Source organism: Lindgomyces ingoldianus, assembly GCF_010093535.1.
Source record: "Lindgomyces ingoldianus strain ATCC 200398 unplaced genomic scaffold BDR25scaffold_9, whole genome shotgun sequence".
NCBI lineage: Eukaryota > Fungi > Ascomycota > Dothideomycetes > Pleosporales > Lindgomycetaceae > Lindgomyces > Lindgomyces ingoldianus.
Genome location: NW_022985170.1, coordinates 1,407,278 through 1,433,664, shown reverse-complemented (window position 1 = coordinate 1,433,664; position 26,387 = coordinate 1,407,278). Strand labels below are relative to the sequence as shown.

Here is a 26,387-nt window from a genome sequence, read left to right as displayed (position 1 = left end):
ATAATTATTTTCAGAAAAGAGTATAAATACCGTTGCTCGAGCTATGGTATGGCCAGCGAGATTGGTCCAGTCGTCGGGCAGGTGCGCCACACTCAGCCACAGCTAAGCTAGGTAAGCGCACGTCAAGACGGCAAGCTTGCAGCATGCGGGTCTCGCAGCAACTCTACCCCCATCCTCCAGCTCAACCCACCCCGGAATCCACTCGTTCACCACCTGCAATGGCGTCGCCGCCTCCGGTAGAAGACCAGGCTCGTCTGCTTGAAGATGCCCTGGCCGTCGTGCGCCAGCAGACGATGCTCATGCGGCGATGCCTGGAGACACCCGGGAAGTTGATGGATGCGCTCAAGTGCAGGTACGCCACCAGCTTCCGCGAAGTGTTTAGAGATGATGACAAATTGTGTGCATAGCTCTACATTGGTGTCGGAGTTGCGAACTAGTAGCCTTGGGCCTAAGCAGTACTACGAGCTGTACATGGCCGTCTTCGACGCTCTCCGCCATCTCGCCGTCTACCTCCGCGATAACCACCCCGTGAACCACCTCGCCGATCTGTACGAGCTTGTTCAGTATGCAGGAAATATTATACCCCGCCTGTATCTCATGGTCACAGTGGGCACCGTTTACATGGCCATTGAAGATGCGCCGGTAAAGGAGATCATGAAGGATATGATGGAGATGAGCCGCGGGGTGCAACATCCTATTCGAGGTCTATTCCTCCGGTATTACCTTGCTGGTCAAGCACGGGACTGCCTCCCCACGGGCGATGGCGATGGCCCCGAAGGAAATCTCCAAGACTCTATTAGCTTTATTCTCACGAATTTCGTGGAAATGAACAAGTTGTGGGTTCGACTACAGCATCAGGGACATTCGAGAGAGCGGGAACAGAGGACGAAGGAGCGCCAAGAACTGCAACTCCTCGTAGGTAGCAATCTGGTTAGACTGAGCCAACTGGTGGATCTGGAGAACTACAAGAAAATCCTGAATCCCTTGCTGGAGCAGATCGTCCAGTGTAGGGATGTCTTGGCGCAAGAATATCTGCTAGAAGGTACTGTCAACACATCGGTTCCAAGGCAATTGGCTAATCTTGAGTGTAGTGGTGACTCAGGTCTTCCCTGACGAATTTCACCTTCACACCCTCGATCAATTTCTCTCCGCAACCGCTCGATTAAACCCGCATGTAAACGTCAAGGCTATTGTCGTTGGATTGATGGACCGATTGGCTGCGTATGCACAGAGGGAGTCGGAGACAGAAACCCCCGAACAACGCAAGAAGAATGAAGAAGAATCAATTGAGAAGCTGATGGAGCAATTGAGGATAGCTAAAGAGAGGAAAGCCGAAGAACTGGTATCAAAAACAGCACAACCGAATGGCAACAGCCTCGAAGAGCCCCATGCCGGCGCGGAGGAGGCGTCGACAACATCCTCTACGACGGTAGTGGTGGAACCCGAAAACGAGACTGAAACCAAAGAGTTAGACGGTGAGATCGAAAAATCACGTGGAATACCTAAGAACGTGAAATTGTTCGAGATATTCCACGAACAGGTTGTGACCCTCGTAAAGATGCAACGGTTAACAATCCAAGACACTATTGGATTGTTGGTCTCGCTAACAAATCTTGCCCTGTAAGTTAACCCTAGTCTCTAGTTAACCATAACTTAGCTAATCCCGGCAGAAACGTCTATCCCGAGCGACTTGACTATGTCGACCAAGTTCTCTCCTTCGCAAACGAAAAGGTATCAGAATACGCCAACAGCGCTGACCTGCATTCGCAAGCATGCCAGAGCCAGATTTTGAGTCTTCTCCTTGCCCCTATCAAAACCTACATCTCTCTTTTCACTGCGTTGGCATTGCCAAGCTTTATTCCTCTTTTGCACTCCCAGCCTTATCCTACTCGTCGGGCGGTAGCCGGTGAGGTCGCTCGAAGTCTGCTTCGGAACCAGACTCCAATCACTTCTGTGGAGAACCTGGAAAGCGTGCTAGAAATCCTCAAGGTCCTAATTCGAGAGGGGATCCAGCAAGCGACCAGTTATCCCGGGGGCCCGATTCAGAGGAAGGCAATGGAGACGGACGAAACGATAGAAGAGCAAGGGTGGCTTGCTCGAATAGTACATCTCATTCATGGCACGGACAACGACACTCAATTCAAAGTACGTTTTATTCCTGGCGAATTTAGAAGTTTGACTGACATATTTCGTAGCTCCTCCAGACGGCCCGAAAAGCCTTCGTAGATGGCAACGAGCGCGTCAAGTACACTACACCTGCACTCATCACTGCGTCTCTCAAACTCGCGCGGCGCTACAAAGCTCGTGAGCATTTCGAGGACAACTGGTCTTCACAATCCTCCGCGCTGTACAAGTTCATGCATAGCGCAATTTCGACACTGTATACCCGTGTTGCAGGTTCTGCGGACCTGTCTCTTAGGCTTTTCATCGGTTGCGGTCAAATCGCTGATCAAACGGGCTTCGAAGAAGTTGCCTACGAGTTCTTCGCTCAGGCATTCACTATATATGAAGAGGCCATTAGCGATTCGAGGGCACAGTTCCAGGCTGTGTGTGTTGTTGCTAGTGCCTTACATACGACTCGGAATTTCGGGAAGGAGAACTACGACACTCTAATTACAAAGTGTGCTCTACATGGCAGCAAATTGCTGAAGAAACCTGACCAATGTCGTGCTGTCTACCTTGCGAGCCATCTATGGTGGGCAACGGAGATAAGAGCGTTGGGCGAGGAGGATCCGAAGAATGTACGTCTGCTGACTTGCTATGTTTGGGTGCTTGACTGATTCCTATAGCTCTACCGCGACGGGAAGCGAGTACTTGAGTGTCTGCAGCGCGCGCTCCGTGTCGCTGATGCTTGTATGGACGCTGCAGTATCTGTCGAGCTCTTCGTTGAGATTCTGAACCGATACGTATATTACTTCGACCAAGAGAACGATGCTGTAAGCCATATTCCCATTCTACTATCTAATGAAGTGTTTAACACACAAAGGTGACAACAAAATACCTGAACGGCCTCATCGAGCTCATCCACTCAAACCTCCAATCTAACGAGAATGCCTCCTCTCTTGAGAACCCGCGGCGGCATTTCCAGCGCACTCTCGACTACATCGCGAGCAGAGAGTATGAAGGCGTTGTGACGACCTCGAAATAGGAGAATGAATTATTGGAGGCATTTCCTTCTTCTACTTGAACTACTCCTTGTATAGTTACTTGCGAGGAGTCTTTTGGGCATAGCGTCTTTGAGCCCTGTAGATTTGGTGTTGGGAATTAGTAAATTTATGGATGTTGTGATAGTCTTGAAGAATGTGATAGTATATGTTGAAGCCCAAGGGCTAGGGAGGGATTTGTGAGCTAGGTTCATTCAGCGAGTTTGTCAACCCAACGCTAGCCACTTGCGCAAGGAAAACCTGTATCCAATCTGCAGGGGAGTACTTACCATCCACAACTTATCTTTGCGACGAGGTAGTTTAAGCATAATTAGAAGATTTAGTTCGGCAAGCTACTCTGCATTCCTAGATGAGTACAGCAAGTTGGGGAATGTGCGTCCAAGGCCAAAAGGGCAAACCATACGAAGTCTAAGGTCTTGGAAGAGCAGACAGCAAAGACATTGGACCTGTATCTGTTGGCCTCAAGTATTTCTGTCTTCTTTGCCTCGGTGTACGACGATAAATCGGTCATGCCATGGTTTAAGTAAGGTGAAGGGGGGGACAGCGACGTTGCGAGGGGGATTAGATAAAGTCGGCATTAAGCAATTCACCTCCGCCGCTAATCAAAATAAGAAGGCGGTAAGAAATGGCAGCCGGAGGTCGGACAAAGGCTTGGTAGGACGTAAAGATGACGATGGATGCGTAAACAATGCCTCTTACAACCTTCTAGCTAGTTTCGAGTTCTTTCTGTACATTAACTCACTCGAGGAGCATTGCCAATGAAGCTTCTTCGCGTTGTGTCCCGCATCCCTGTTCGGTCTTTCGGGACTGAGAGACTAATTTGGCCCCCCTTCACATCGGCCATTGCCAATCTGACGCGGCCATCACAACGATTCTCCTCCTCATGTCTGCGGCAATCAATATCACAACCAAAGATCCAACAGTGCACTGTTACCCAGAACCAGAACCTCCCATCCTTCTTCGCCCGTTTTCGAAGGGCTCCCCACCGATACAACAGTACCAAGCCCTCTCCAAACCCAACTCCCAATCTAGGTAGCCCACAGCCCGCTCCCTCCCTCTCCCAGCGTCTACGGAAACTGTCGAGAGAATATGGGTATGCTTCTCTGGGTGTATATTTTGCACTGTTGGTGCTGGACTTTCCATTTTGCTTCCTCGCTGTAAAATCGCTCGGAACAGAAAGGATAGCGCATTGGGAACATGTAGTATTGGGGGCAGCGAAGGATATCATCCGCATACCATTTCCTAATTTATTTGAGAAAGACGGTACCGCGCAAGCCGAGGTTGCTGCTGAAGAGGTAAGAAAGGATGCAACCGAGGCAAAGGGCGACGCTAGTAAGCCTGCATGCTCCCCTTGACTGTAATCATCCTGCTAATTCAGGCGTTTTAGCAATTTGGACGCAGCTCGCGCTCGCATTTGTGATCCATAAGTCTTTCATCTTCGTTCGGGTACCGTTAACTGCAGCATTGACGCCGAAGGTGGTCAGGACGCTTCGTGGTTGGGGGTGGGATATTGGAAAACGAAAACCAAAAACACCCAAGAACCCCAAAACAACATAATTGTAGTATACACAGTAGATCCGTGTGTTAGACATGCGAGCTTTTGAGGCTGTTCTGGAATGACCGTATTTATCTCTGTTCCAAATAAAGTGAGTAATGTTATCTTGTCCCTGAGGGATTTGTGGTAACGCTTTACTTACATGGTGCAGTGATATAGATATAAGAGCAGCGGAGACTTAGGAGTCTAATCCCTACAGCCCAGAAGCCGTTCATAAAATTTTCCATGTATCTGTGGCTTCTCTACCTTGTATTCTTAGGATTTTAAGTGCTGAGGGTTGAATCTCGGAACTAGCCATTTGGGGCGCTAAGTGCGAGATCCATCTTATCCTCCATACACGATAGACATTTAGCGATTCAACGAGTCCCGAAACATCGAAGCCAAAGGATGACAGGGCTGACAGGCACATAATCCTGTCGCGCTATATCAATGGCTTTCACAGTCTGAATTTTGTCCGTCCGGAATTAACCAGGCCGTTCGCCAACATAAACACCTCCCATCTCTCAGTTCTTTCTCATGCACGTCTTTCTCGAACCCTAAACTAGCATTCAATCATGGTCCACATCGAAATTGAGATCGCAGCCCCGCCTGAGGATGTCCGAGCAGTGGTAAGCTCATTTCCGTTTGCGTTTCCGGCACAATCCGGCCCAAGTGACTTCGACGTATGCGATTCTCGTCTCACACGCCTGCTCCGTAGTTCTTAGATTTCCCTCGCTACAAAGAATGGCACACCAGTTTCGTGCGCTACATCGAAACAATTCCCGCAGGTAAACCCGCCTCCTCGCTCGTAAAAGGAGATACACTGCGTGCTGGCTTCCCCGGGATGAACTTAGTCCCTACTATCATTGTACGTGCCCCTCCCGTCTTCCGCCTCCCCTCAATTCTCTTTTCCATCGCAGTGATCGGAGAATTCGTGACTAACTCCCCATCTAGCATAACAACCCTACCGAATTCCGTTGGATTGGATGCTCACGGCTCGGCGCGGTCGGAGGTGAGCATTACTACGGATTTCAGGAAAGCAAGGTCACTCCTGGAGGTACTACGTTTATTCATGGGGAGGATCATACGGGCTGGCTGTCGGTGATGTTTAAACCTGGTTGGCCGATGCATAGTAGTGTCAATGAGATGTATGCGGGGTTTGCGAGGGATTTGAAGAGAAGAGTTGAAGAGGGCGAGTGGAGAGAATGAGTGGAAGGGGCGAGTGGAGGGGTTTTTTTAGGGAGAGTTGGATTCGAGAGGTTGGGTGTGAGATGCTTGCGCAGTTGAGTGAAGGTCTGAGAAGGTAGTGTTGATGGCTGATTGGCAAGTTTCTTCCTCCAATTTTCCGTTGTCTCTCTTGCACACTTCTCTACTAATTGTGTCGAAATCATCTCTCCGTCCATGTACTCAACCTTCCATCTTCTTAGACACTGCTCAACTAATAAACTCCTCCGTAATCTCTAATGCACCTCTCAATCTCTCATCTTCACAGCCCACTATATTAACTCCTCATAAAATCTTTAAACCTGCATTCTAACACAAACAAAAAACTTAAAAAAGGTACAAAAAGACAGGGAACGGGCGCCTGTGGAAAAGCTCCTTCACACGGACCTTTTGCCACTGAATCTCTAGGGATCCAGCTTGAGCGTATTAAGCCAGCTTGAACTCTTGCACACATTTTTGTGGAGAGACACACATTTTGCGGGATAAGAGATGAGAGACATGGCAGCTCTATGGCTTGAACTTGCGCGCATTTGTGGAGAGACACACAGTTGTGGAGATAAGTTGTAAGCTTACTATCTACGTTTCGTTAGTGATTAAATATTCAGGACTCTTGGGTATATATAGACGTATTTAGAGGATATCATAGAGACGGAAAAGTAGAGGTAGAGATGGTTGAGCGGGAGAGGTAAGGCGAGGTGAGTGAAAGAGATAGCTTGGTACGGTAGGTCGCTGATGAAAGGTGAAAGATTCGAGATTGTGGCCTGCGCGTTACTCTTGACAACAGGAACAACAAAGTTATATCAAGGCATTCCCAACGCCTTGATGATATTCCGCGAACTGTTGATAATGACCACCGCCGATTTAGACTGGACTCTTCAACTCACCCACGCACCAAAGGTATCTGCACAACTTACGGTAATTACATATGTGAAAGTCGAGTATCAAATTTGTAATCTCAAAGCTTACGCCACTGTGAATATGATTTCTAAGACAACGAGGAGTTTTAGCGGCATAGGTTTTGAATAGACACCATCTGATGGAAAGAAACACTCCATTTAAGGCTTAAATACTAGGGTAATGAGGTGCTTTCGAACTTAGGAATTGATATAAGGGCCCTGGCCACCAGTTCAAACACAAGGCCTTGTATATTGTATTGTCTTCTAGATGGCTGCAAGTCAGTTTGAGTTGAATTAAAGCATATGGTACCTATTCTAGAAATTTTGGCACAAGTTCGAGATATATATTCTAGGAATTTTGGAGGAGTGGGAAGAGCATATTTCACACATGGCATACTTCTCTAGCAAATCTTTACATCAAATCTTTAGGTATATCATTACCAGCGGTTCTGGGCATATGGCATAGGGAGCATGAAGTATATGTGATGAAAATCATCATCATTCAAAATTACAACATTCCATCCCTCCAACTCAAATTCTCATTAGCTCATACCGGAACTTGTGTCCATTTTCCAGGACTCTTGAGAATAAAGAGTGGCGAATATGCAAGACTCTTGAGGAATACAACGAACAATAGTCATATAGTTATAGGAATGAATTGTGGATGACTAAGCAGGAAGGGGGCCTCTGGGTCCTCCAACGAGTAAAGCAAGGAAGAGATAAACTGTGCAAAGATCGTTCGAGCTCGCGGTAAGAACGAAAATAGGAGCCATTAAGGTGTTCGTATTCCAGGGGAAGTCGGCGAGTTGGCTAGGTCCTGAAATATTTCACAGGATCTTGTCACCGCCTTTTTCCATGGATTTAGAGACTTGTCCTCCGCCCTCAGGTCTTCTTTCGCAGTACATTTATCAATATTTTAGAGATTAATATTGCTTTATGGCCAAGACCTTACTCTTCATCAGTAAATCTTAGTTCATTATTCACCCACCTCCGCAGTAGGGGTCCATAAGCTCTCTCGCAAGCATGATTTTGATGATCTTTCCATCTCTCAACATCGTCCGAAGTCTCTAAACCGGAGCACACGAGAGTACGAAAACAGATTTTAAAACCACTAGCACAACACAATCCTTCATAGGCAATCCTACTAGGTAATTTTCAAAGCCACAGACGGATTCCGAGAGCCCATGACACGGGAACTTTCGATTTTTACTCCAGGAGTTTGTCTCAATTTGGAAGAGCCATTTTTCTGGAATGTGGGAACTATGGATCGGACATCGTCCATTGACCCTTCATACATGGACATTCCATGTTGCTAAACGCATTCCAGATTCCCCACATAACTTCGAGAGTTAACGCATGTCGAGTCCCGGACAACACAGAGCCGAATCGTTTGAAGAGAGAGGGTGGTTCTCAAGAAAAAGCGGGTTTTTATACCTAAACTGGAGAATGGTGATACAGGACGACGAAGCCCGCGAAGTGCACTGCCGACATGCAAGATGATTCTCGTATTTTTCGAGAAGCTGGATGGGCCGGGCCCTGCACGCCCCTGCCCCTGGCTTTTTTTTTAATTGCTGCAACATGGTGACCGGCTCCACTCATATGTTTGGCTTCATAATTCTTCCGGCGAACAAGAGCCATCGACTCATAGTTTTGTTATTTACATCCCGGTCCACCTTTGCTGATATCTTCCTGGTGGGGAGGAATGTTTAATTTCAAAACCCGACATATCTTTTGGTGGAAGCAAGTTTTAGTCGATATGTTCTAGATCTTTCAGTGTGCTTGCCGCGTGCTTCAGTCTCTCATTCGAGTTTTTTGTTAGAAGTAAACGAGTGATACTGGAGACATTTCCTGTGAGCGGAACCCATGGACTTTTTGAACTGATTTTTTATGCAGGTCGAGGATTCCGCAGCCCAACGACATAATCCATCGTATTCTTCCATGGGCTTTTTTAGTAATTCAGGGTAGCGTATCGTGAGGAGTGGGAGGAGTATGAACTGTGAAAAGTGTTTATATCCATCTCAGATCCAACGAAAAGTGGTCATGTTTTCGTACGTTCCATTTTGGTCAGCTCTAGCTCCCACGTCTGGGCACCATGATTTAAAAATAAGCTTTCTTTATTCACTCCTTTGGGAAGTCTTTCTCTCCGGCAAATCCTCGTACATATTTAAGAAATGTTGGTTCCAAGTCCCCGTAAAACTATCAGACAGCATAAGACAATGTCCGAAAATATTTTTATCACTAGAGAAGTTCCCATAATTAACGAATTCTTTGTCCGCAGATGTCGCTACAGCTGTTGAAACTCGAAATATATGGGTTGAAATGGATTTCCAACTTTCCAGTCAGGATGTCAGTCTTTACCGTTCAATAATACTACCCTTTCAGCTTGGAGCGCTTATTTCTATTAGAGGAAATGGCAGCGGTTTCATTTCAGACTCATAAATTTTAACTTCTGCGCATTGTCGAACCGCAGGATCGCAGACTGAGTTTCCCGACGCATCATTAAGTAGAGGCTTATTTTCTGATCTAAATCCCGAGTCATTGAAACAGGAGCATAGCTTTAGGATCGTGGAAGGCCGCACTGGGAGGTAACTGGGGGAAGTTCGCTTAGGCCAGACTCCCCATGGTGAATTCAATGCTGCTCAGATCTCTTGACGTGGAGAATTCTCGCCATGGACTTCCCATATATGAGTACTGGTTGTGGCGGATATGTTATTGATATCCATAATGTTGAGACACCTGTCCCATTGACGACGTCGTTTGAGTGTTGTCTCGCTGCGATATCCAAGAGAAGAGACCAAAGCCTCCAGCAATCTTGGGCCCACAAAGAAGCCGGGGGAGTCTACCATGTGGTCTAGCATTTGCCCCTTTTATACTCTGCGCATTCTGCCTCGGCATTGGTCGTTTCGCATCTTCACACATGTTTTGGTAACATGGTATGTTTGGAACCCAAGAGATCCTGAAGTGGTAATCTCTGTCTGGGGATTCCGTCTTCTGGTTTAATGCAGTCCCTCGCTTATACATACCGAGCTCGCTCTTCATCACCGCAGTTGACACCCTCGGAGATAAGAGTTGAAAGCGTCAACGGCCTCGGTGATGTCAACGAAACTTCCAAGAAGTCGGGATACTTTTGCGTCCTTGTGCGGAGAATGCTGTCGCAAAGACTGGAGCCCTCGATTCCGCCCACCTGATTTGTTCACCCTACTTCGGCTTATGATCTCTTAAGCACTGTACGCAGGTGAGGCTAGCCTTGGCGTCCTTGGCCATTTACAGATCAGCGATTTCAGATGCTAAAGTCCCGACCGCTGTATCCGTTCCTAGTTCTCGCCAAGGTCTTCAGTCAATCGATAGGGCATTCGTGGTAGTTGGGACACTTTTTGGGTCACGGAAATGAGACCGAGTGGAGCTCTATCGTTGAGCAGGAGTTCCAGCATGATTTCGCGACCTGTGCACGACCGACGACCACATGGTATCGCAAGAACTTGATTATTAAATGGCTGCCTCACGATGGGCGATGACGGTCGGTGATAGTGCCAGTCTGTCAGTCTGTGCGTCCACGCTACGCTATGGAGCGCAAGGGCGTAGAGGAGGCACCAGATGCTTTTCGAACGCAAAGCCGGGAATCAGGACGCTGCCTGCCATCTGCTCCAGATCCACATTCATCTAGAAGTGATGGTTTGGAATGGTCGGCACATTTGCTGCCCGCCCTACGCCGCATGGTGCCTGCCTCTCGTTGGCTCCTACTCCCAGACTCGTCTCACCATCGGCACTTGGAGATTGGCCGCTGCCTGCGTAGCGGTATAGAAGTTTGTCGCTGACAAGGGATCCTTCTTCCCTTTAGAACCGAAATCTCTTGGTGAGAGTGTCGGGTTCGCGTTCGAATTTGGACCAAGGACGTTTGCTCCTCGAAGCGAATCACCACGAGCCAAGATCAGGCAAACCATGTTTGTAGATAAAATACGACGATAGCAGGCGCAAGAGGATTGAAGTGCGCCTAGAGTACATCCACTCGTGCGAAAACTAAGCGGTGCTTACACCAGCTTGGACTCGTCGGTGGACCGTGCCGCTAAACGCCTAATCTATACAAACCCTCGTACTGTGGGCATAACTTCGTCGTATCGAACGGTGCAAACTCCATTTGCAGCTCGTGAACATGGCTTCGACCTCGCCTCGCTCACCATCAGGCTTTGAGAAGCTCCCCGCCGAATTGTACGATGAGGTGTGCTTGTCCTGTGCCCGGTATTTCACTGACGCTGACATGCGCAGATTTTTTCTCATCTGCCAGAGCCTTTAGAAGTTAATGATCAGTATTCCGGCCCTGTCACGAACAGAGTCATTAATGACTATGAGATGCACGGGTTTGAATATCTCAAAGGAGTTCGGCGCGACTTCAGGGGCTATCTTCAGCTGTACTATCTAAAGCTTCGCCTAGTCTCGAGAGCGTTCAATCGTGCCATCACTCGCGTTTGGTTCCAGAACGAGTTCCTCATACTCCGCGCCTTTGACTATACTGGCATGTTCACGAACGAGGAAATGGCACAACCGGGGAATTTGGACAGGAGAATCATAATGCCCAACTCCGTCAACAATATCAATAACTTCATTCTACAAGGACAATTACTTCCGCAAGTCCTTCGGCGCCTGCGTCTCGAGTTTTCAACGTATGACTCTTGGCACAGGGAGCGCATCCAATGGCTAGAGCCAGACTGCCCAGAATCCCACCCTGCCGATAGGGAGTCCTTGCTTGCCTTCCTCAAGGTGCTTCCATCTGCCCTGGAGAAATTGGAGCGATTGGAATGCTTGTGGCTCAATTTGACCGAATCCTGGGGGAGCGATTACGGCGGCTCTGGTGATGGATCAGCACCCCAGTTAGATCTTGTTGCGGTAAATGAGCTTCGGAACTCTCTGTGCTCCCTGTTCTCTCCCTCATATGGTCATAACTTCCCGTTCCTGACAGAGCTTCGTCTCGCGCTTCCATGCACTTACGATTTTGCCGTTCTGAACAAAGCAATGTCGGATGAGGCCACTAGACGCCTACGACATCTATATCTCGAGTATGTCGACGCAACCGGAGCAGGAGGCGATAATAGCTACTTGCTATGGGCTGAGGACGAGAACGGATATGATGGAGACGAAGGGTTTCCCCCCTCGAACCTCCAGGAGAAATACCTGAACTATGATTACATGCCCGATATTTGCATATTGGTCGGCCGATGCTCCAACCTAGAGTCCTTGGGTCTCCACGCTACACACTATCTCAACCTCGACGAGCTAGATTGGAAACCCTCGGGGACAGGTCTAAGAAATATTTACATTTACCGTGCTATGGTTCACTTCGACACCCTCAAAAAACTTCTCAGCGCGGCCGACGGAGAGTCCTCTAACATTATTGCTATGAAGCTTGGCTATGTCCAGCTCCTAGACCATGCCTGGGTTGAGATCTTCGACCATCTTTTGCGGGCCGACGCCATGAAGTACTTTAGTATTGAGGATCTGAATTACGCACACCGCGGTGGATCAGCACATTTGAGAGCATTCAACTGTAGACTATGGGAGAACTGTAATACAATTTGGACAGAGAATGCTGTAGATCAGGACCGACTGCAAGATATTGTCAAGAAGATTCTAGACGCTGGAGGTCTTGTGGGTCGTGGCCTGGATGATGTGGCAGGGCAGGCTGGCTATGACACCAATCATCCGAATTCGTTGAATCTCATCAGTGAATGGTAGTAGGCTATTGTAACGACCTGTTTTGTCTCTCCATATGATCGATAGAAAGCATATATTTTCCACAAGGCTGTTTGTGATCTACAGTACTAATGTCTACGGGGTAATCAGTGTGTCCAACCGTTAGTACACCTAATAGTACAGTACTGCAGTACACTGATTTTGGTCACGTACGTACGTACAGGGCATCTACTCAGTATACTGTACTATACATGAGGCTGTTGTACTAACCGTTTACGGTAGTTATATAGGATTTTTGGTGGTTTTGGGCGGTTGAAGGCAGGTTGCTGAGGGCCAGGGGGCTCGTGTTCGGAGATTAATGCGGAGAATGCCGTTATTGCCTGTTTTGTTAGCAATCTTCTAACAAATTCAGCAACTATGCCATCTACGTTATTCTTTTGCCCATTATGATGTCCCAATTCCTATCCCAATCAACGACGCGGTCGACAATAGAGGCTCTTCAACTGCAGAAGAATTAGTTACGTAACAACGCTGTTACTAGTGAGCTGACTGAGCTTACAGAGTACATTAAAACAGTGAGATCAACAACAGTAGATCTCACAAGGGGTATCACAACTTCCTAATTGGGTATAGTCTTTAGCTTCAGCGCAATTACTTCATAATACTTCAATATACTTCAGTTACTGTATCCTAACCGTACACTGACGTCATCTCCTCCGTACAGTTAGTTAGTAACAGCCTCCTCTTCCGTAACTGTACTATACAGCCTCCAAAAGGCTCCGTAACTAACGGTTGGACACACTGGGGGTAATACGTCATTCCTAATTAGCACACTGCTCGCACTTAAAGAAACCGAGAACGAGGGATAAACCACACTTGCTCGTCGATCTATATGAGCTCCAACATTACCTGCTAGGGCGCAGAGGGCGGCAGTTGCTGCTCGAAATATGTTACTGTGGGGACTCAGAAGATTCTGTGACAAAGGATGCTAATCTCTATTTGGTGTTTGCAGTTTGAGCAGTCTTTCTTCAACGAATACACCCGACCAACTTAAAGTTCAGCATCTTGGTCCACCGTTTCATCTTCTACTTCTACCTCCATCCATTCTCAATTTCCAGTGTCATCCTGACCAGCACCTCTACCTACCTGCCTGTATCTCTTCGACACTGAATCATATACCAGTACCACTTCCTCATCAACTGGTGATTCTTCGAGCGACTTCTTCACCTCGACCACGATCGCTACTACCCTCGTTGATACATCGATCGCAGCGCTCCCCATCTAACCTTCGTATTACCCCGGAGTTGATTCAGAATGCTGCCGAAGCTATGGCACGACTTGTGGTTACACCATACGTACTGGCGATGGCTGGCCTATCAACGCATTCGATGCCTCAGTGGAGCAATGTCAAGATTTGTAGGTTTTGTGTAGCACTAAGCAAAACTGTATCGCGTATTCCTACGGTATTGGAGGCTATATTCCCTTGCTTTGACCTTGGAGCCATTGATAATTGATCGATCCAGCGGCAATGGGTGGATGCATGACATCAGAGGATGCACGTCTATGCCGGTTTCGCTTATCTTACCAGATCCGACTGCTATAACTACCCACTCCAAGTGCCACTCCATCTATTTGTCCTTGGATCGATCAGATTTGTTCCGACAACTACTACTACACTTGTTTTCTCTGAATGTACCATGCTGACCTTTTAGCCAGTGGAGAGGTTCCTATGCCTGGTTGCTAGGACCTCTGCAATGACAGCCCGATTGTGCCGCGTATTCCTGGGTACAAGACTTAGATGTCACCGGGCTATCTGGTCTCTGCTATTGGATGAATACTACAACACCATATCAATCGAATCTCAATGGTCAAGGGGTGGTCGTATTTAAAGACCTGTCAAAAGCAAAACCCTGTGTACCCATTCTAGTGTCGACTTTGCCCTTCGCTCCGCCACGTCTCTCGTGCTCCACACCACCAAACGTTCCTTTTGTAACTAACGACAGATTGACATTTCGACATCTCATACTATGGTGAGTTTCCACAGGACGTTGTCACCCTTTCTCCATTCGTCTAAACCTCCAAGATTGCTCCCGCTGAGCACACCAACCCAGTTTCGTAGCGCTCTGTGGTATCGTGACCAATCGGATATATGCACATCGAGTTAATTTAGAGACAATCAGGGTATCCAAGTCCATATTCTTCTAGACCATATAAATCTGCAATTCCGATAGCAACAAATTCTATTAACACTCTCGACTGCCAGTGTTGCTGCCTCCTTATTCCTACTTTTACATATTACCTTTTCTCGTCTTACATTCTACCCCTTCTCCTAGACGCAATGACTCGTTTCATATCGAAATGAAGCGCCCTCCGGTCCGTCCTTAAAAGCAGACGTGAGATGACTTTGGACAGAAGCACTCATCCGATATCATAGGCCAAACAGCTGTAGAGGTATTTGCACCGATTGGAATACAGAAATTCACAGCCGTTCGTGGCAATATCATAAATATCAGCCTTTGGAACCAAGAGCTACGACGATACGCCTTGAGCGAACAGGTACACTAACTTTAGAAGATTCCGCTTCTACCTCGATATATGGCGCGTCTTCCGGGTAATCTGGCTGTTGTAACAATACCTGACATTCTCATAATGGATAATACTATGAGTTACAGGCTCAAATTGTCCAGCCTTTCAATAAGGTCTTCCAATGGACATATAACTTCTCCGTAGACAGCTTTTTGAAGCTCGAGTCGTCTCAAGTCTGCTCCAACTGCGAAGTCGCATCGCAGGCATTTGCGGATAGTTTCATCGTACCATTTTCCAAGCAGCGAATTGCCGTTGGCCATTCGTCTCGCTGTGTCGATGCTATCGTCATCATAGTCTTCTCGAAGACTACTAATTGGTTTCCAGTGCGCGATTTCAAGCAAAGCAACTCCGAGACAGAAAAGCGTAATGTTATCCACGCCTCTACGCTGTGCCGTTGATAGTGGCACTTTAACATTGTTAGCCGGTCTATGGGCCTTTTGCCTATTAAGACTTGTAATGGGTTCAATCTGTGAAGGATTAGACTTTGTTTTTGTGAGCTTCGAATTGATATAGACTCGTAGATCGTCCGCCGCATCATCTGCTTCTGGTAGCACAAGTAACTGTCGCATGTCCCATTCCTCTTCGAACCATGGAGTTGACTGGAACTGCAAAACTGCTTGTGCCAACTTCAATGCAAGCTTGTATTGTTGAACAACCGAAACCTCGCCTTGGAAATGGTTGTCTAGATAGTCAGTCAATGGCACCGGCGTGAATGGTCCCTGGTTCACCAAGTTCGGGCTAATGTAGCCATGTGAGGATAGGTAGAACACATACTGCGCCTCTTCCGAGAGGCGCAAGAGTGCAAAGTGTGTGGATAAGGCTTTGGCCTTGGCTTTTCCGCTTCGATTGCATTTCTGGCGTAAAAACTGACAGACACTTGACAAAGCCGCGAGATTTAGAGTGGTATCTGGCTCCTCGATCTTCGACACAGCCTCTTGCAGTGTCTTTTGGTGTCGTTCCGGAAGCCTGGCAAAGGTAACCTTTCTCCTTTTCTTCCTCGGTTCTTCCGCATGCTCTCTTGGCTGGCTGTGAGGTTCTTCTGCTGGAGCAATTGATAAATGACATTTCAAAGAATGATTGCTTTGCCTTTTCGAGTTAACCGTACGGAGAGATTCCTGCGATTCCTCGATAGATTCTGACCGGAGAAGAAATTTGACTGGAGGATCCATGCTTGGAGCACTATCTCTAGTGAGCAAACGTCCAATTTAGATATGGGTTATCATACATTCCAGAGCTACTCATGTAGCTAATCGCCATTTCAAGGCGTGTCTCATTCCCATAATCAACATCCAAAGCGATCAGAGCAGTGTGTTCATCATGGCTGGTATCAGAACAGCTGAAACTCGCAATCAGGGCACGATGTGCTTCCGTAGATATACGCTGAACTTCGCAAAAGTAAGGCGGCATCGGCTTATGATAGCTTGTAAGACCACGAGGTAACGACTGGCAATGAAAGCTCTTGATCTGGGCTCGAAGAGACTCGAGATCTCCATTCTTGTGCCTGAGAAGCCGGATTTGCTTTTCAAGCTCTTCTTTATCGAAAGCAAAACGGATACTTTGGTATAATCTGCGGTAAGTGATCTTGTACGATTCGCCCTAAATGTTTTGTCAGCAGATCTGATCGCTAGTGAAGACTTTGGGGACGCGAGCAAGTCGTGCTTCTCGAGATTACTGTCGGCGGGTAGACAGGTTCTGTTAAAACTCACCTTGATCTTCTTGCTACGAACGGTTTCGAACCCAGTTAAGATTTTCTTCAACTTCTTCGAAATCGTATCGAACCTCTTCATGATCTCAATACACAATTCATAGCTGTCTCCAAGACATGTTGAAAATGACGTGGCTAGTGCGCTATTTGTCCAGCTTGTATGGAGTAAATCTGCCACCATTGCCCGTCCAACTAGCTCTTCCTCTCCGCTTTCCATCAATAACAGGACACATTCATTCAGAAATCGTCCCCGCTGGATCTTCCAGTCAATCGCTATGATGTCGAGATGCTCGATGCACTTATTAGCGATCTTTATACCATTATGAATGGTCTGGAACGATGAGATTGTACGAATGAGGATTGGAAGGAGCCCAATCGCGCCGAGAGCGATATCTGCCATCTTGATTTTGCGTGAGGCCTCGGTACAGAGATGACTTGAGTGTCAAGAACAAGTGTGTTGGGAAATGTAAGCAAACCCCTCTTCCTGCCTTATTATTTAGTGTCGCGGCGGTGCAAGGCGTTGCTGCGCCTCGGTGGATGTGGTCCGAAGCAACAAACACCAATCCCATCGATGCAGGCAAACAGGCTCAGCCACCACTCTTTCCAAGCCTCGTGGATCTCCTCGCCTGGCCATGGTCGTATGACTTTGGGTGTCCCATCCTCCAGACAACCCTCGTATATAAATATTGGCATCGTTACGATTTCACTCGCTCCGGTCTTTGTCGAAAATTAATGTCAGCATGGGCGAAGAAGCCTCTAACACCGATTCCAAGGAAGCGAGGCCACGCGCTGCTTCGGTGAATATAGACGTGGAGGATGAAGGGCTTGCGGCTCGTCTTGTACGAGCCTGCTTGTCCCTGCTAGCGTATGCAATCAGACAGCTTCAGAACACTCTTACCAAATCTCAAAAGCGGTCATTGCTGCGCGTACGACAGCTTCTTACCATCTGGGCCGACGATCACGCTGTTGAAGATGGTGACTTGGATGCTACTCTACAGAAGTCGAAGCATCTTATGACAGTGGTCATCTCAGTGCTGAAGGCACTACTCAGTACTTTGTTCGAAGGTAAAGTCAAGTTCTCCGCCTCTTTTGTGAATTTTGCAATGCTAAGATTCGGCAAGACCTTCTCGCGGATGAAGACTGCAAAGGTCTACGTCAGAATGTCCTCCAGCTGTTGGAGCAGTCTACCTTTGTTGATACAGATAGCGACACGGAGAGTGAAGCCGAATCACATAGTCAGGAAACCCCATCAAAACCAGCAATCGCTAAACCTCTCTCTATAGACGAACTTTTGCAAAATATCCGTGACGGTATCCAACGGCTAAATGATCTCAATGCATCTCTTGCATCACCTGTCCTAGATTCGGTGCACGACCAAATTGAAAGGCCGGCTACAGAAATGGAGCATGCTGCTCCACATCAATTCTTCTCAAGTTGCATTCGCGAGCGCTTCTGCAATGTGTCCAAGGAGCTCGCTGACCATCTAGGAATGTTGAATCTAGAACGATATCAAAGGCTCTCGAGACTGAGGGTTAAAAACGAAGACGCAATAGCTATCAATGTCTCTGATGTGGTCTCCAGACGAGCAGGCTCTTCGTTCGACGATTCGGGATACGGGTCGGCACATCAGCCTTCATCCTATGGACAATCTCTACCCCCTATGCCTTCGTATACCCCTTCAGTGGCGACTACGGCACTCAGCTCAAGACTTTCCAGCCTAATTGAGGGTGGGCGTTCAAAATATCCCGTGCTTCCGGATGAAGCGAAAAGAGGTGAATTGTTCGACTGTGCAGCATGTGGACGGTACATTCGGGCGTTGCGCAACCACGAATACAGGTAAATCCTTGGCTCTGCGTCTATAATGTAATGCTAATGTCTACAAGAAAACATTTAATCCAAGATCTCGCGCCCTATGTCTGCATCTTCAAAACTTGCTTTTCTCGTAATAAAATCTTCCTCGACAAACGTCGATGGATGGATCACATTCTTCTCGAGCATCGCGAGGCTGGCTTTCTGCAGACAAATACATGTCCTCTCTGCGGCGATAAAAAGGTTGAAAAGGGAGAAAACGCTCTCTTGGATAGTGTTGCAAAGCATCTAGAGAAGGTTTCACTTCTTGCTCTGCCACTGGACGTTGATGAAGAAGCTTCTGAGTCCGAGAGTTCTTCTCAACCCAATGGAAATGGAATTGAAGCAAAGAATCCAGATCCCGAATCAAATGATTCTCCAGAGATCGCAACTGCACCTAAGACGACTCCAAGCGATAATCCCTCTTCAAATAGCCAGGGATATCCAGGTAACACAGATATCATACCAGACCTAGGAGTCTACCCATCCCTTCAACCTTACCTTCAGGGCCCACCCCATCCCAACACAGCAATTGCTCCTATGTCTAGGAATGTACTATCTTCAGATTATGGAAGGGCATTTGTGCCGGACCCTGACGCAGCAACTGATCTCCTACCTCCCATTCCATTGCCGATGACTTCCCCTTTTGGATCTACAGCGCATTCGGACACAGCAGAAGGTCCTACATTTGGCAATACACTACCTTCAAAGACTTCGCAGCCACCGGTGAGGGCGCTATCTAGCAGTTTAATTCGAGAAGGACAGAAACCACAGCGATCCCTACGACTGCTATGTCCACACTGTAATGAAAATCCCGTAGGATTTCGAGGGCACCATGAATTGCAGAGACATATGATGAGAAAGCACACTCGCAATCGGAAATTTTACATTTGCGTGGATGATTCTGAAGACAAGACGTTTCTCGCAAATTGTAAATCGTGTCTTCGTGGAAAGAAGTACGGAGCATATTATAACGCCGCTGCTCAGTGAGTCAAAGGCTCTATTTTACAAAACAGAAAACTAATGTTGATCAGTCTTCGTCGAGCTCATTTCAATCCTAGAAAACGCGGTCGTGAAGCACAAAAAGATGAAAGCTTAAAAAGAGGAGGAAAAGGAGGTGGAGTGGGGCCTTCTATGGATCTCTTGAAGGAGAGATGGATACGAGAGATTGAGGAAGTTGTGGAGGATGATGCACCTTCACGTGATAACGACGACGAAGGTGTTGACCGCCCTGGCTTCTCTGATGCCAACGAATTGGATCAGATAACATTCCAGGCTGCCAATGATTACATCTCTTTATTCGACTCATACGTATTACTCCACCCGGAAGGTGTTGGCCGCCCTGGCTTCTCTGATGCCGACGAATTGGATCGGATAACATTCCAGGCTGCCAATGATGACATCTCTTCATTCGACCCATACCCATTACTCCACCCGGTTACGAATTTGGATGCGACTGAGGAAATCCATACATCTTTGGGCGAGGCATCAGCCGTCAACTATGCAAGTTTTGATCAACATTTCTTAGGGCCAAGCGGATGAAAGCGCATAACAAACTCGACCGGAATATTTAAAAGGGATGGGAGTAAACCCGATAACCGGAACCATACTCCATGAACTATGGTACGACTGTTTTTGGAAACCGGGGAATAGGGGAGTGTTGTGAGGAGAGAAAAGAACAATATGAAGGGATCAGAGTGAAGGGGTTTATATAGAGTTAGGAGGAGAAAGGTGTACTGAGGGAGGAGACACATAACACTCATTGGAAAGTGCCGAGAAAAGCAAGACAGAATGAAGACAAGAAATGATCAATCAAAAGGGCACAGAGAAGTCAGGTGAACATAAAGTCGACAAAATGAAATTGGAGCAGCTCTATGCGCTCATCCCGGCTCCGTCGAGCATTCAAATCAGCTCGTGCTATCTAGCATGCAGTAGCTGACAATGGTATCTAAAATCACCTCGCCCACCTCCCACTAAGCCCAAAGCTCGATATTTTTACTCGCTGGCAACACACCAGCATTCCAAACTCTTCAAAAAACGCCATTTACATGCCAATACTGTGAAGAAAATCATCTCCACCACCCTCCACATCAAGCCCAAACAAACGAAATTCGTCTCAATATACACTCAACCCTCCTTCACCACTGCTCACCTACCTTACGCCCTTAAAGTAATCCTGCCTACCACTGTCATCAAGCGTATACGGACTCTCTCCCTGGGCCTGCCCCAAATTCGGCGTCTGGGCACCCATCGGCGCAGCCCCATATAGTAAATTGGTCTCATCCCTCGCCCCACTCGTATTACTCTCCACGCGTCCAAACCCAACCCTATGATCTGGACTTGGACTATACTCCCGCAACCCGGACGGCGTAGAATGATATCCCGCTGGATACGTTACGCCCACACCCGTCCCATCATCACCGACCGTTCTTTCCGAGTCTCGAGAACTCGATCGCCCGCGCTCAGAACCTCCACCCACTGTCGAAGCAGGGGTTCCGGGACGGGAGATGTGTGCGCCATAGACAGATCCGTCGCCGCCGTGCTCAGCGCTGAATTCAGGGCGGTCTTTGAAGTTCTCGAAGTCCATGTTGGATTCGGAGACGAATTCGAAGGGGGCGGGTGCTGCAGCCGTTTTCCCGGGGGTTTCTTTGCTCATACGCTTCATGGAATAGACGTCGCTGTAGCCAGCGGTGGCGCCGAGATCTCCGTCTAGCCGACCTCGGTACACTTCAGCGAGGAGGTGTTTGCTCTTTTCGTGCACCATTGGGACGGTTAGTTTTTGGTAAAGTGCCGGGTGGCCGAAGCGCACTGCGACGCGGTCGCGACGGCGGGATTCCTTGTCAATGGGAGCGGGTGCTTCGGAGCCCTTGATGCTTTCGCCTTTGACGTAGTAGCGCATGGAGTTGTCGAATGTGATCTTGCAGTAGTATTTGAAACCGAGGAGGAGGATAGGGAGAGGAGCCATGGCGCAGAGCATGGCGATAGGCTGATCGCCACGGGCACCAACCATGAGGGCTATCAAGCAGTTGGACATCAAGGCGCCGACAAGGAAGCGGTTGAAGAGGACGCGCCAGTAGAGACCTCCTGATTCGGTCTTTGTGCAGAAGACGTACCTAGAGAGAGTTAGAATGCTGTGTAGAGAGAAGGGATGAAGGCCTGGGGATTCTAGAAGACCTTGGAACCCGACATATAGGGGAAATTGAGACTTACAGTAGCAGATACTTCTTCATCCACGCATCGAGGACAAAGTATACCGCTGTGACGACCAAACAGATGGGTTGAAGTGCTGCAAAGCAGAGAGCCACCGTCGAATAGAACAAGAAGTAGTTGTAGTAGCTCGCATAGTCGAATGGCGGCGGAGCAGTTCTCTTGATAAGCTCACGAGGCGTTGGATTGAGAAATTTGCGAGAGAAAGACCCCCACGCAAGATTGACCACCTGAGACAAGTCGATAGCAGCACCCAAGTTGCGTTGAAGCAGCCACGTAACCCAGAATGGCGAAACAGTGCACAAAGAAATCATGATCTGCACGAATGGATGATAGTCGTCAACCGCGTCCTTGAAGGATTTGCCCTGGTCTCGCGTTGCTTTTATCATTGCTGAGACAAAGGCGAAAGCGGCAGCGAAGAGAGAGAAGACGAAAAGATTGTTGAAAACGAAGAAGGCGTAAAGCTGGTGGATGACGTGTCGCTCCCTCGCGGTCTTGGTAAAGTCACCTGCCTGGACCGAGAGACGTCGGAAGATGATAGGAAGGAAGTAGTAGAAGAGGGAGGTAAGTGCAGGTGCTGCGATACCTTGAACGATAGCCCAAAACTTGGGGTTTTTCTGCATCTGGTCCCCGAATTGTGGCCAAATGAATGCGAGATTGTTGAGCTGGGCTAAAAAGACAGCAATGAGGGCGTTGGGAATGAAGTACAGGACGGTGAGTAGAGTAATCCAGAGATTGTTGATGAATCGCCTCCATCGGCGGGCCTTTGCGTCTATTGGCAAGTTCTTCCAGATCAAGTCATTTGGTCGGGGAGCCAACTGGACGGAAGTCCCTTTCGGATGCTTGTTCTTCGCGGCAAATGCAACGCTATGTGCTGATTCGAGGGTCTCATAGCTTGCAAATCCGTACGGCATTGCATCTCGTTTATCCACCGTCTCCCGAACTCCTTTAATCTGGGATTCCAAGCGCTCAATTCGAGCTGTGAGATAGGTAATAGCGTCAACTTTTTCATTCTTGTTGGTGTATTCAGGGTCCTTTTTGGATGGCTTGCACAGTGGTCGGTCTGCGGGGAGTTGGTTGGGGTTCTTGAGGTACTTTGCCAAGACTTTTTCAAGTTCAATAACGGCTTCCTCATGCTCTTCGATAAGATCTGGAATATCCTTGACATTCCTGCCAATTGACGCGCGGGGGACTTCAGGGGTAGTTCGCAACTTATCGGTGATGTCCACGAGGCCCTGATCGCTTCGAAGACTCCGGGGAATGTCTGTAATCTAGCTCTGGTTAGCATACTTGGAGAATAGGATGCAACGCTCTCATCTATACCACGCTGATGCGAAGATATTGAAGAGATTTTCGTGCACGTCACATGCAGCTAGCAGAAATAGACTTGCTGAAATAAATTCTTTCCTTACCATCAACGTTCTCGAGTGCAGACTGGTCTGATACTCTGGAGTATCCAAATATCTCCTCCTGAGCCTATGAACGGCGCGATAATTCCACCACAAGAAGCCGCAAATGATGACGTCGAACACCCACGCGACAGCCACAAAGGCCCACCAGATGTGACCGAAAAGATCCTTCGGCGTCATGGAGATAATGATGGCAGACTTCTTGAATCCGCCGTCCTTGGAGAATTTCGTCGACTGTGTTATATTCACAGGGATCAAGATAGCACAGCCGACAACCGACAGCACGCAGAAGATATTGCGGCACATCTTGGCAAAACGCAGGAAGATTGCTGCATCCATACCGATTTTCTCAACGTAGAAGTCCTCGTTTGTGCGGAAGACGGCATTCCACCAGCCCAATGGCTTCTTGGGGAGAGATGGGGGCTTGTGTTTTTCATCGGCGTGCTTTAGGCGTGGAGCGTATACAGTTTGGTTGTAGGGTTGGAGGAGGACGAAGGCGAGGAAAATGGCACCGAAGATGACGAACGAGGTCGTCACAGCTGCAATGATAGAGTCTTGCGCAAGCTATTTCAGATTAGTGGAGTGTTTGCTGAGGTGGGGGAGAGGACCTGCCTGAGCTCCAAAGGGATCGCTTATCAACTTCAAGAACTTGTCTTCTAAATTCTCCTCCGTGGCCCGGGGGAGCATCGCTCCTGCCGGGGTGGCAGCCATAGTAACGAATGCGGTATGTGTGCTCGAATAGGGAGGGATTTCTCGATAGAGGGGTCGTCGAAGGTGGTCAGTACATGTACTGATGGTTATGGTGAAATCTCCATGTACGATCAGCGAATGTGTGTCCCCCGAATGTGCGACGCTGTGTCTACTCAATAAACAGCAGCGCGCTTGGCCTTTCCAACTTATTACAAAGAGCTAAAACTCTACAAGACAAGAAACAAAGGTTGGAAACAAAGGTGGAGAGCAAAGGTTAGTTAGGAAGCGGGCTTTGTGTGAGCGAGCGTGGTGAGTTAGAGATAAAGAAAAGGATTAGCCCCGTCCTGTCCAGTTTGATCAGGTCGCGTTGATCCGTTGGAACCGAAGCACGTCGCCGCCGAATGACGCACGGGCGCTCCCTTGTCGTCGTGTCAGGGGCATGGTGTGTAGGATTGGCTCAACTTTGGCGCCGTTTTAACGCCATTGTTGAGGGCCGCGGCTGTCAGGTATTTTTGGCTGCTTTCCTGCGCCTTCACATCACGACCAGCTCAACGCTACACTATCTAAAATCTGCACTTCTCAGATCTGTGGAGTAGGGAGGGTCTCTGGGATGCGCAACTCAGCTTCGCCTCGTCTCGCCTGATCCATCCCCATCTCTCTCTAACTGGCATGCAACCTCGTAAAATCCTTCCCCACTTACCGCGTGTCCTTCTCCATCCTCATCATCACCTCCATGAGCACGCACCTGCAATCATGCCCCGAACTTCCGGGGCATACATCCATTATCCACGCTTTCCCTTTTTCCCTTAAAACCCACCGTCCATGTTTCAGCTACATCAGCGTTTAATATCACGCGAAGACGCGCGCCGAGATCCAATCATTGCCATCGCATAAGCCGAATTTTGAGGATCAGCCTTGAAACACCTTAAGCATCACGTTTCAGCGATTTAATTTGCCGGAGCAGGCGGTTGCTGTTAACACATATGAATTTCTTGAACTTCGCATTTGATTTTAGCATGCTTCTGTGAGCATGATGGTAGGTGGGTTTAAATTCTTTCAGCATTATGCACAGAGAACAAAACTGATAGTTTTTCTAATCATGTCTTCGTTTGTGGGAAGCTGACCAAAAGATCTATTAATCTCTAATGATGCCCGGGAATAATTCACGATGGCTTAACGGCGAGATGAATTGCCTGAAGGAACAATGGACGCCTACATTCCGTGACACCTCCACCTGACCACACTCCAACATCTCCAGCTCCCAACATCGCTACTGCAGCCCCCAGCTTTCAAATCCTCCTCTCCTTCCTCGCAAGATATTTAAAACATCTATTCTCTACCGATTGGATTTCATAGTGATGCATGACACTTTAGCAGGGCCCCAGGTTGCGAGGAAAATTACTTAGTGTAGTTGTGACACCTTCCCGTGATGGGTAAGACATCCGCATTTGGGGATTCACACATGTTGATATCAGACATGGTGATCAGATCACGTAGGGAAACACCACGAAAGTGTGAGCATGTTTGAAGTAACATCCCTCCCCACATAGCTGAAAGCGCCGTGCCGGAAAATATAAGGGGTACTTTAACTTTAAGCAACCCTAAATCTGTGTACACGTCAATCTTTCCTATAATTCTATATAAGTCGTGTGCTAGAGCTAATCCCAAACCTCATAAGGCCCTTACACTTACAAATTACGTTTGCATAGTCGCTGTTGCGCCTACTTTACAGAGAGCCTTCTTTTATGTCAAACGAGCATTCTACCCTTATAGCACTACTATTAAGCTCTTACTAGCTCTTAGCATTTATAATAGAGTCTTATATAAGCCTTAGGGCCTGCCTGTAAGGCTTGAAAGTCATCTTTAGCCTTATGTATAATAAGGCGCACAAAATTCATGGAAGGTTGCCAGGTAAGTTAGTGCCTTCGCCACTAATTCAACTAGTATAAAACAACCCCACCATCCCACGTAATTATCACATGTAATTTACATCTTGTGTTTCAGTGGTTGTTAGGTATGTAGCTGTGCAAAGTCTTCGCAAGCGGGTCGTCTTTAGCCCCACAGTCTTGAAATCCAACTTAGTTACGCTTTTAGTAAATTAACTTGACTCCCTACGACTATCTGCTAGACAGAATTGCCACCTCATAGCATAGCTAGAGCGGGTCAGCCATCCTCCCCGTAAACAGGGGCGAGCTTGCCACAAATCACTTTCGCTACAGTCACACCATTTATAAGCATATTTAAATCATTCGCATTTATCTACTTCTTCCCACTATTGCCGATATACATACGATTTCGCCCCCTTCTTGAGCAGCTGCTTCACAATCTGCTCGTGGCCTTCTTCTGAAGCTGCGTGGAGTGCGTTGCTGTATTCTCCACCCTGCGCGTTGACGTCGGCGTCCTTGTCGAGCAGCAGCTTCACAATCTGCTCGTGGCCTC

General features: G+C 47.9%; 9 protein-coding genes across 9 annotated transcripts; 5 read left to right on the top strand and 4 right to left on the bottom strand.

Moving 5' to 3' along the window:
* The first annotated feature begins 168 nt into the window (after window positions 1-168).
* On the top strand, window positions 169-3,368 carry BDR25DRAFT_302343 (vacuolar protein sorting-associated protein 35). Its single transcript, XM_033689773.1, has 7 exons — window positions 169-352; window positions 408-1,042; window positions 1,092-1,620; window positions 1,671-2,145; window positions 2,196-2,741; window positions 2,790-2,936; window positions 2,987-3,368. Exons 1-7 carry the CDS (start codon window positions 219-221, stop codon window positions 3,146-3,148), a joined length of 2,628 nt encoding a protein of 875 aa, XP_033550297.1. The 5' UTR covers window positions 169-218; the 3' UTR covers window positions 3,149-3,368.
* Window positions 3,369-3,922: 554 nt separating this feature from the next.
* On the top strand, window positions 3,923-4,721 carry BDR25DRAFT_219186 (uncharacterized protein; the record flags this gene model as incomplete). The annotated part of the gene is made up of 2 exons (XM_033684953.1): window positions 3,923-4,496; window positions 4,552-4,721. The coding sequence occupies 2 exons, from the start codon at window positions 3,923-3,925 to the stop codon at window positions 4,719-4,721; spliced, it is 744 nt and encodes a 247-aa protein (XP_033550296.1).
* A 552-nt stretch (window positions 4,722-5,273) lies between these two features.
* BDR25DRAFT_312516 (uncharacterized protein) lies at window positions 5,274-5,907 on the top strand (the record flags this gene model as incomplete). The annotated part of the gene is made up of 3 exons (XM_033691303.1): window positions 5,274-5,327; window positions 5,424-5,486; window positions 5,653-5,907. 3 exons carry the CDS (start codon window positions 5,274-5,276, stop codon window positions 5,905-5,907), a joined length of 372 nt encoding a protein of 123 aa, XP_033550295.1.
* A 419-nt stretch (window positions 5,908-6,326) lies between these two features.
* BDR25DRAFT_352877 (uncharacterized protein) lies at window positions 6,327-10,921 on the bottom strand (the record flags this gene model as incomplete). The annotated part of the gene is made up of 33 exons (XM_033695074.1): window positions 6,327-6,441; window positions 6,503-6,531; window positions 6,573-6,693; window positions 6,739-6,795; window positions 6,833-6,955; window positions 7,017-7,214; window positions 7,260-7,348; window positions 7,378-7,429; window positions 7,488-7,635; window positions 7,663-7,706; window positions 7,771-7,929; window positions 7,988-8,078; window positions 8,114-8,227; window positions 8,280-8,354; window positions 8,405-8,435; window positions 8,492-8,503; window positions 8,543-8,616; window positions 8,680-8,835; window positions 8,871-8,888; window positions 8,941-9,149; window positions 9,252-9,341; window positions 9,398-9,432; window positions 9,472-9,657; window positions 9,692-9,809; window positions 9,842-9,979; window positions 10,021-10,035; window positions 10,087-10,149; window positions 10,188-10,260; window positions 10,322-10,353; window positions 10,379-10,522; window positions 10,560-10,809; window positions 10,851-10,861; window positions 10,905-10,921. The coding sequence occupies 33 exons, from the start codon at window positions 10,919-10,921 to the stop codon at window positions 6,327-6,329; spliced, it is 3,087 nt and encodes a 1,028-aa protein (XP_033550294.1).
* A 26-nt stretch (window positions 10,922-10,947) lies between these two features.
* BDR25DRAFT_341510 (uncharacterized protein) lies at window positions 10,948-12,545 on the top strand (the record flags this gene model as incomplete). The annotated part of the gene is made up of 2 exons (XM_033693609.1): window positions 10,948-11,034; window positions 11,082-12,545. The coding sequence occupies exons 1-2, from the start codon at window positions 10,969-10,971 to the stop codon at window positions 12,543-12,545; spliced, it is 1,530 nt and encodes a 509-aa protein (XP_033550293.1). The 5' UTR covers window positions 10,948-10,968.
* A 2,146-nt stretch (window positions 12,546-14,691) lies between these two features.
* Window positions 14,692-17,239, bottom strand: BDR25DRAFT_341509 (uncharacterized protein). Its single transcript, XM_033693608.1, has 3 exons — window positions 16,796-17,239; window positions 16,315-16,685; window positions 14,692-16,268 (listed from the first exon to the last, which is right to left on the bottom strand). The coding sequence occupies exons 1-3, from the start codon at window positions 17,192-17,194 to the stop codon at window positions 15,170-15,172; spliced, it is 1,869 nt and encodes a 622-aa protein (XP_033550292.1). The 5' UTR covers window positions 17,195-17,239; the 3' UTR covers window positions 14,692-15,169.
* A 295-nt stretch (window positions 17,240-17,534) lies between these two features.
* Window positions 17,535-20,184, top strand: BDR25DRAFT_312513 (uncharacterized protein; the record flags this gene model as incomplete). Its single annotated transcript, XM_033691302.1, has 4 exons — window positions 17,535-17,859; window positions 17,916-18,630; window positions 18,678-19,628; window positions 19,677-20,184. 4 exons carry the CDS (start codon window positions 17,535-17,537, stop codon window positions 20,182-20,184), a joined length of 2,499 nt encoding a protein of 832 aa, XP_033550291.1.
* A 354-nt stretch (window positions 20,185-20,538) lies between these two features.
* On the bottom strand, window positions 20,539-24,255 carry BDR25DRAFT_302339 (DUF221-domain-containing protein). Its single transcript, XM_033689772.1, has 4 exons — window positions 23,871-24,255; window positions 23,262-23,822; window positions 21,853-23,120; window positions 20,539-21,755 (listed from the first exon to the last, which is right to left on the bottom strand). The coding sequence occupies exons 1-4, from the start codon at window positions 23,967-23,969 to the stop codon at window positions 20,795-20,797; spliced, it is 2,889 nt and encodes a 962-aa protein (XP_033550290.1). The 5' UTR covers window positions 23,970-24,255; the 3' UTR covers window positions 20,539-20,794.
* A 1,703-nt stretch (window positions 24,256-25,958) lies between these two features.
* Window positions 25,959-26,373, bottom strand: BDR25DRAFT_352872 (uncharacterized protein; the record flags this gene model as incomplete). The annotated part of the gene is made up of 3 exons (XM_033695073.1): window positions 25,959-25,998; window positions 26,057-26,161; window positions 26,222-26,373. Coding segments are annotated over 3 exons (297 nt in total), but the record flags the coding sequence as incomplete, so codon positions are not given.
* Between the last annotated feature and the right edge of the window lie 14 nt (window positions 26,374-26,387).

What these genes read in the sequence shown, in the direction of transcription:
- BDR25DRAFT_341509 (XM_033693608.1), bottom strand. Translation starts at nt 17,194, where the DNA reads ATGGCAGATATCGCTCTCGGCGCGATTGGGCTCCTTCCAATCCTCATT. An exon ending in TTCGTAGCAAGAAGATCAAG is followed by an intron (nt 16,686 to 16,795) that starts GTGAGTTTTAAC and finishes CAAAACATTTAG; the next exon opens with GGCGAATCGTACAAGATCAC. An exon ending in TACATGAGTAGCTCTGGAAT is followed by an intron (nt 16,269 to 16,314) that starts GTATGATAACCC and finishes CACTAGAGATAG; the next exon opens with TGCTCCAAGCATGGATCCTC.
- BDR25DRAFT_302343 (XM_033689773.1), top strand. Translation starts at nt 219, where the DNA reads ATGGCGTCGCCGCCTCCGGTAGAAGACCAGGCTCGTCTGCTTGAAGAT. An exon ending in GCAAGAATATCTGCTAGAAG is followed by an intron (nt 1,043 to 1,091) that starts GTACTGTCAACA and finishes TCTTGAGTGTAG; the next exon opens with TGGTGACTCAGGTCTTCCCT. An exon ending in GCGAGGAGGATCCGAAGAAT is followed by an intron (nt 2,742 to 2,789) that starts GTACGTCTGCTG and finishes TGATTCCTATAG; the next exon opens with CTCTACCGCGACGGGAAGCG.
- BDR25DRAFT_302339 (XM_033689772.1), bottom strand. Translation starts at nt 23,969, where the DNA reads ATGGCTGCCACCCCGGCAGGAGCGATGCTCCCCCGGGCCACGGAGGAG. An exon ending in TGCACTCGAGAACGTTGATG is followed by an intron (nt 23,121 to 23,261) that starts GTAAGGAAAGAA and finishes AACCAGAGCTAG; the next exon opens with ATTACAGACATTCCCCGGAG. An exon ending in ATGAAGAAGTATCTGCTACT is followed by an intron (nt 21,756 to 21,852) that starts GTAAGTCTCAAT and finishes AACTCTCTCTAG; the next exon opens with GTACGTCTTCTGCACAAAGA.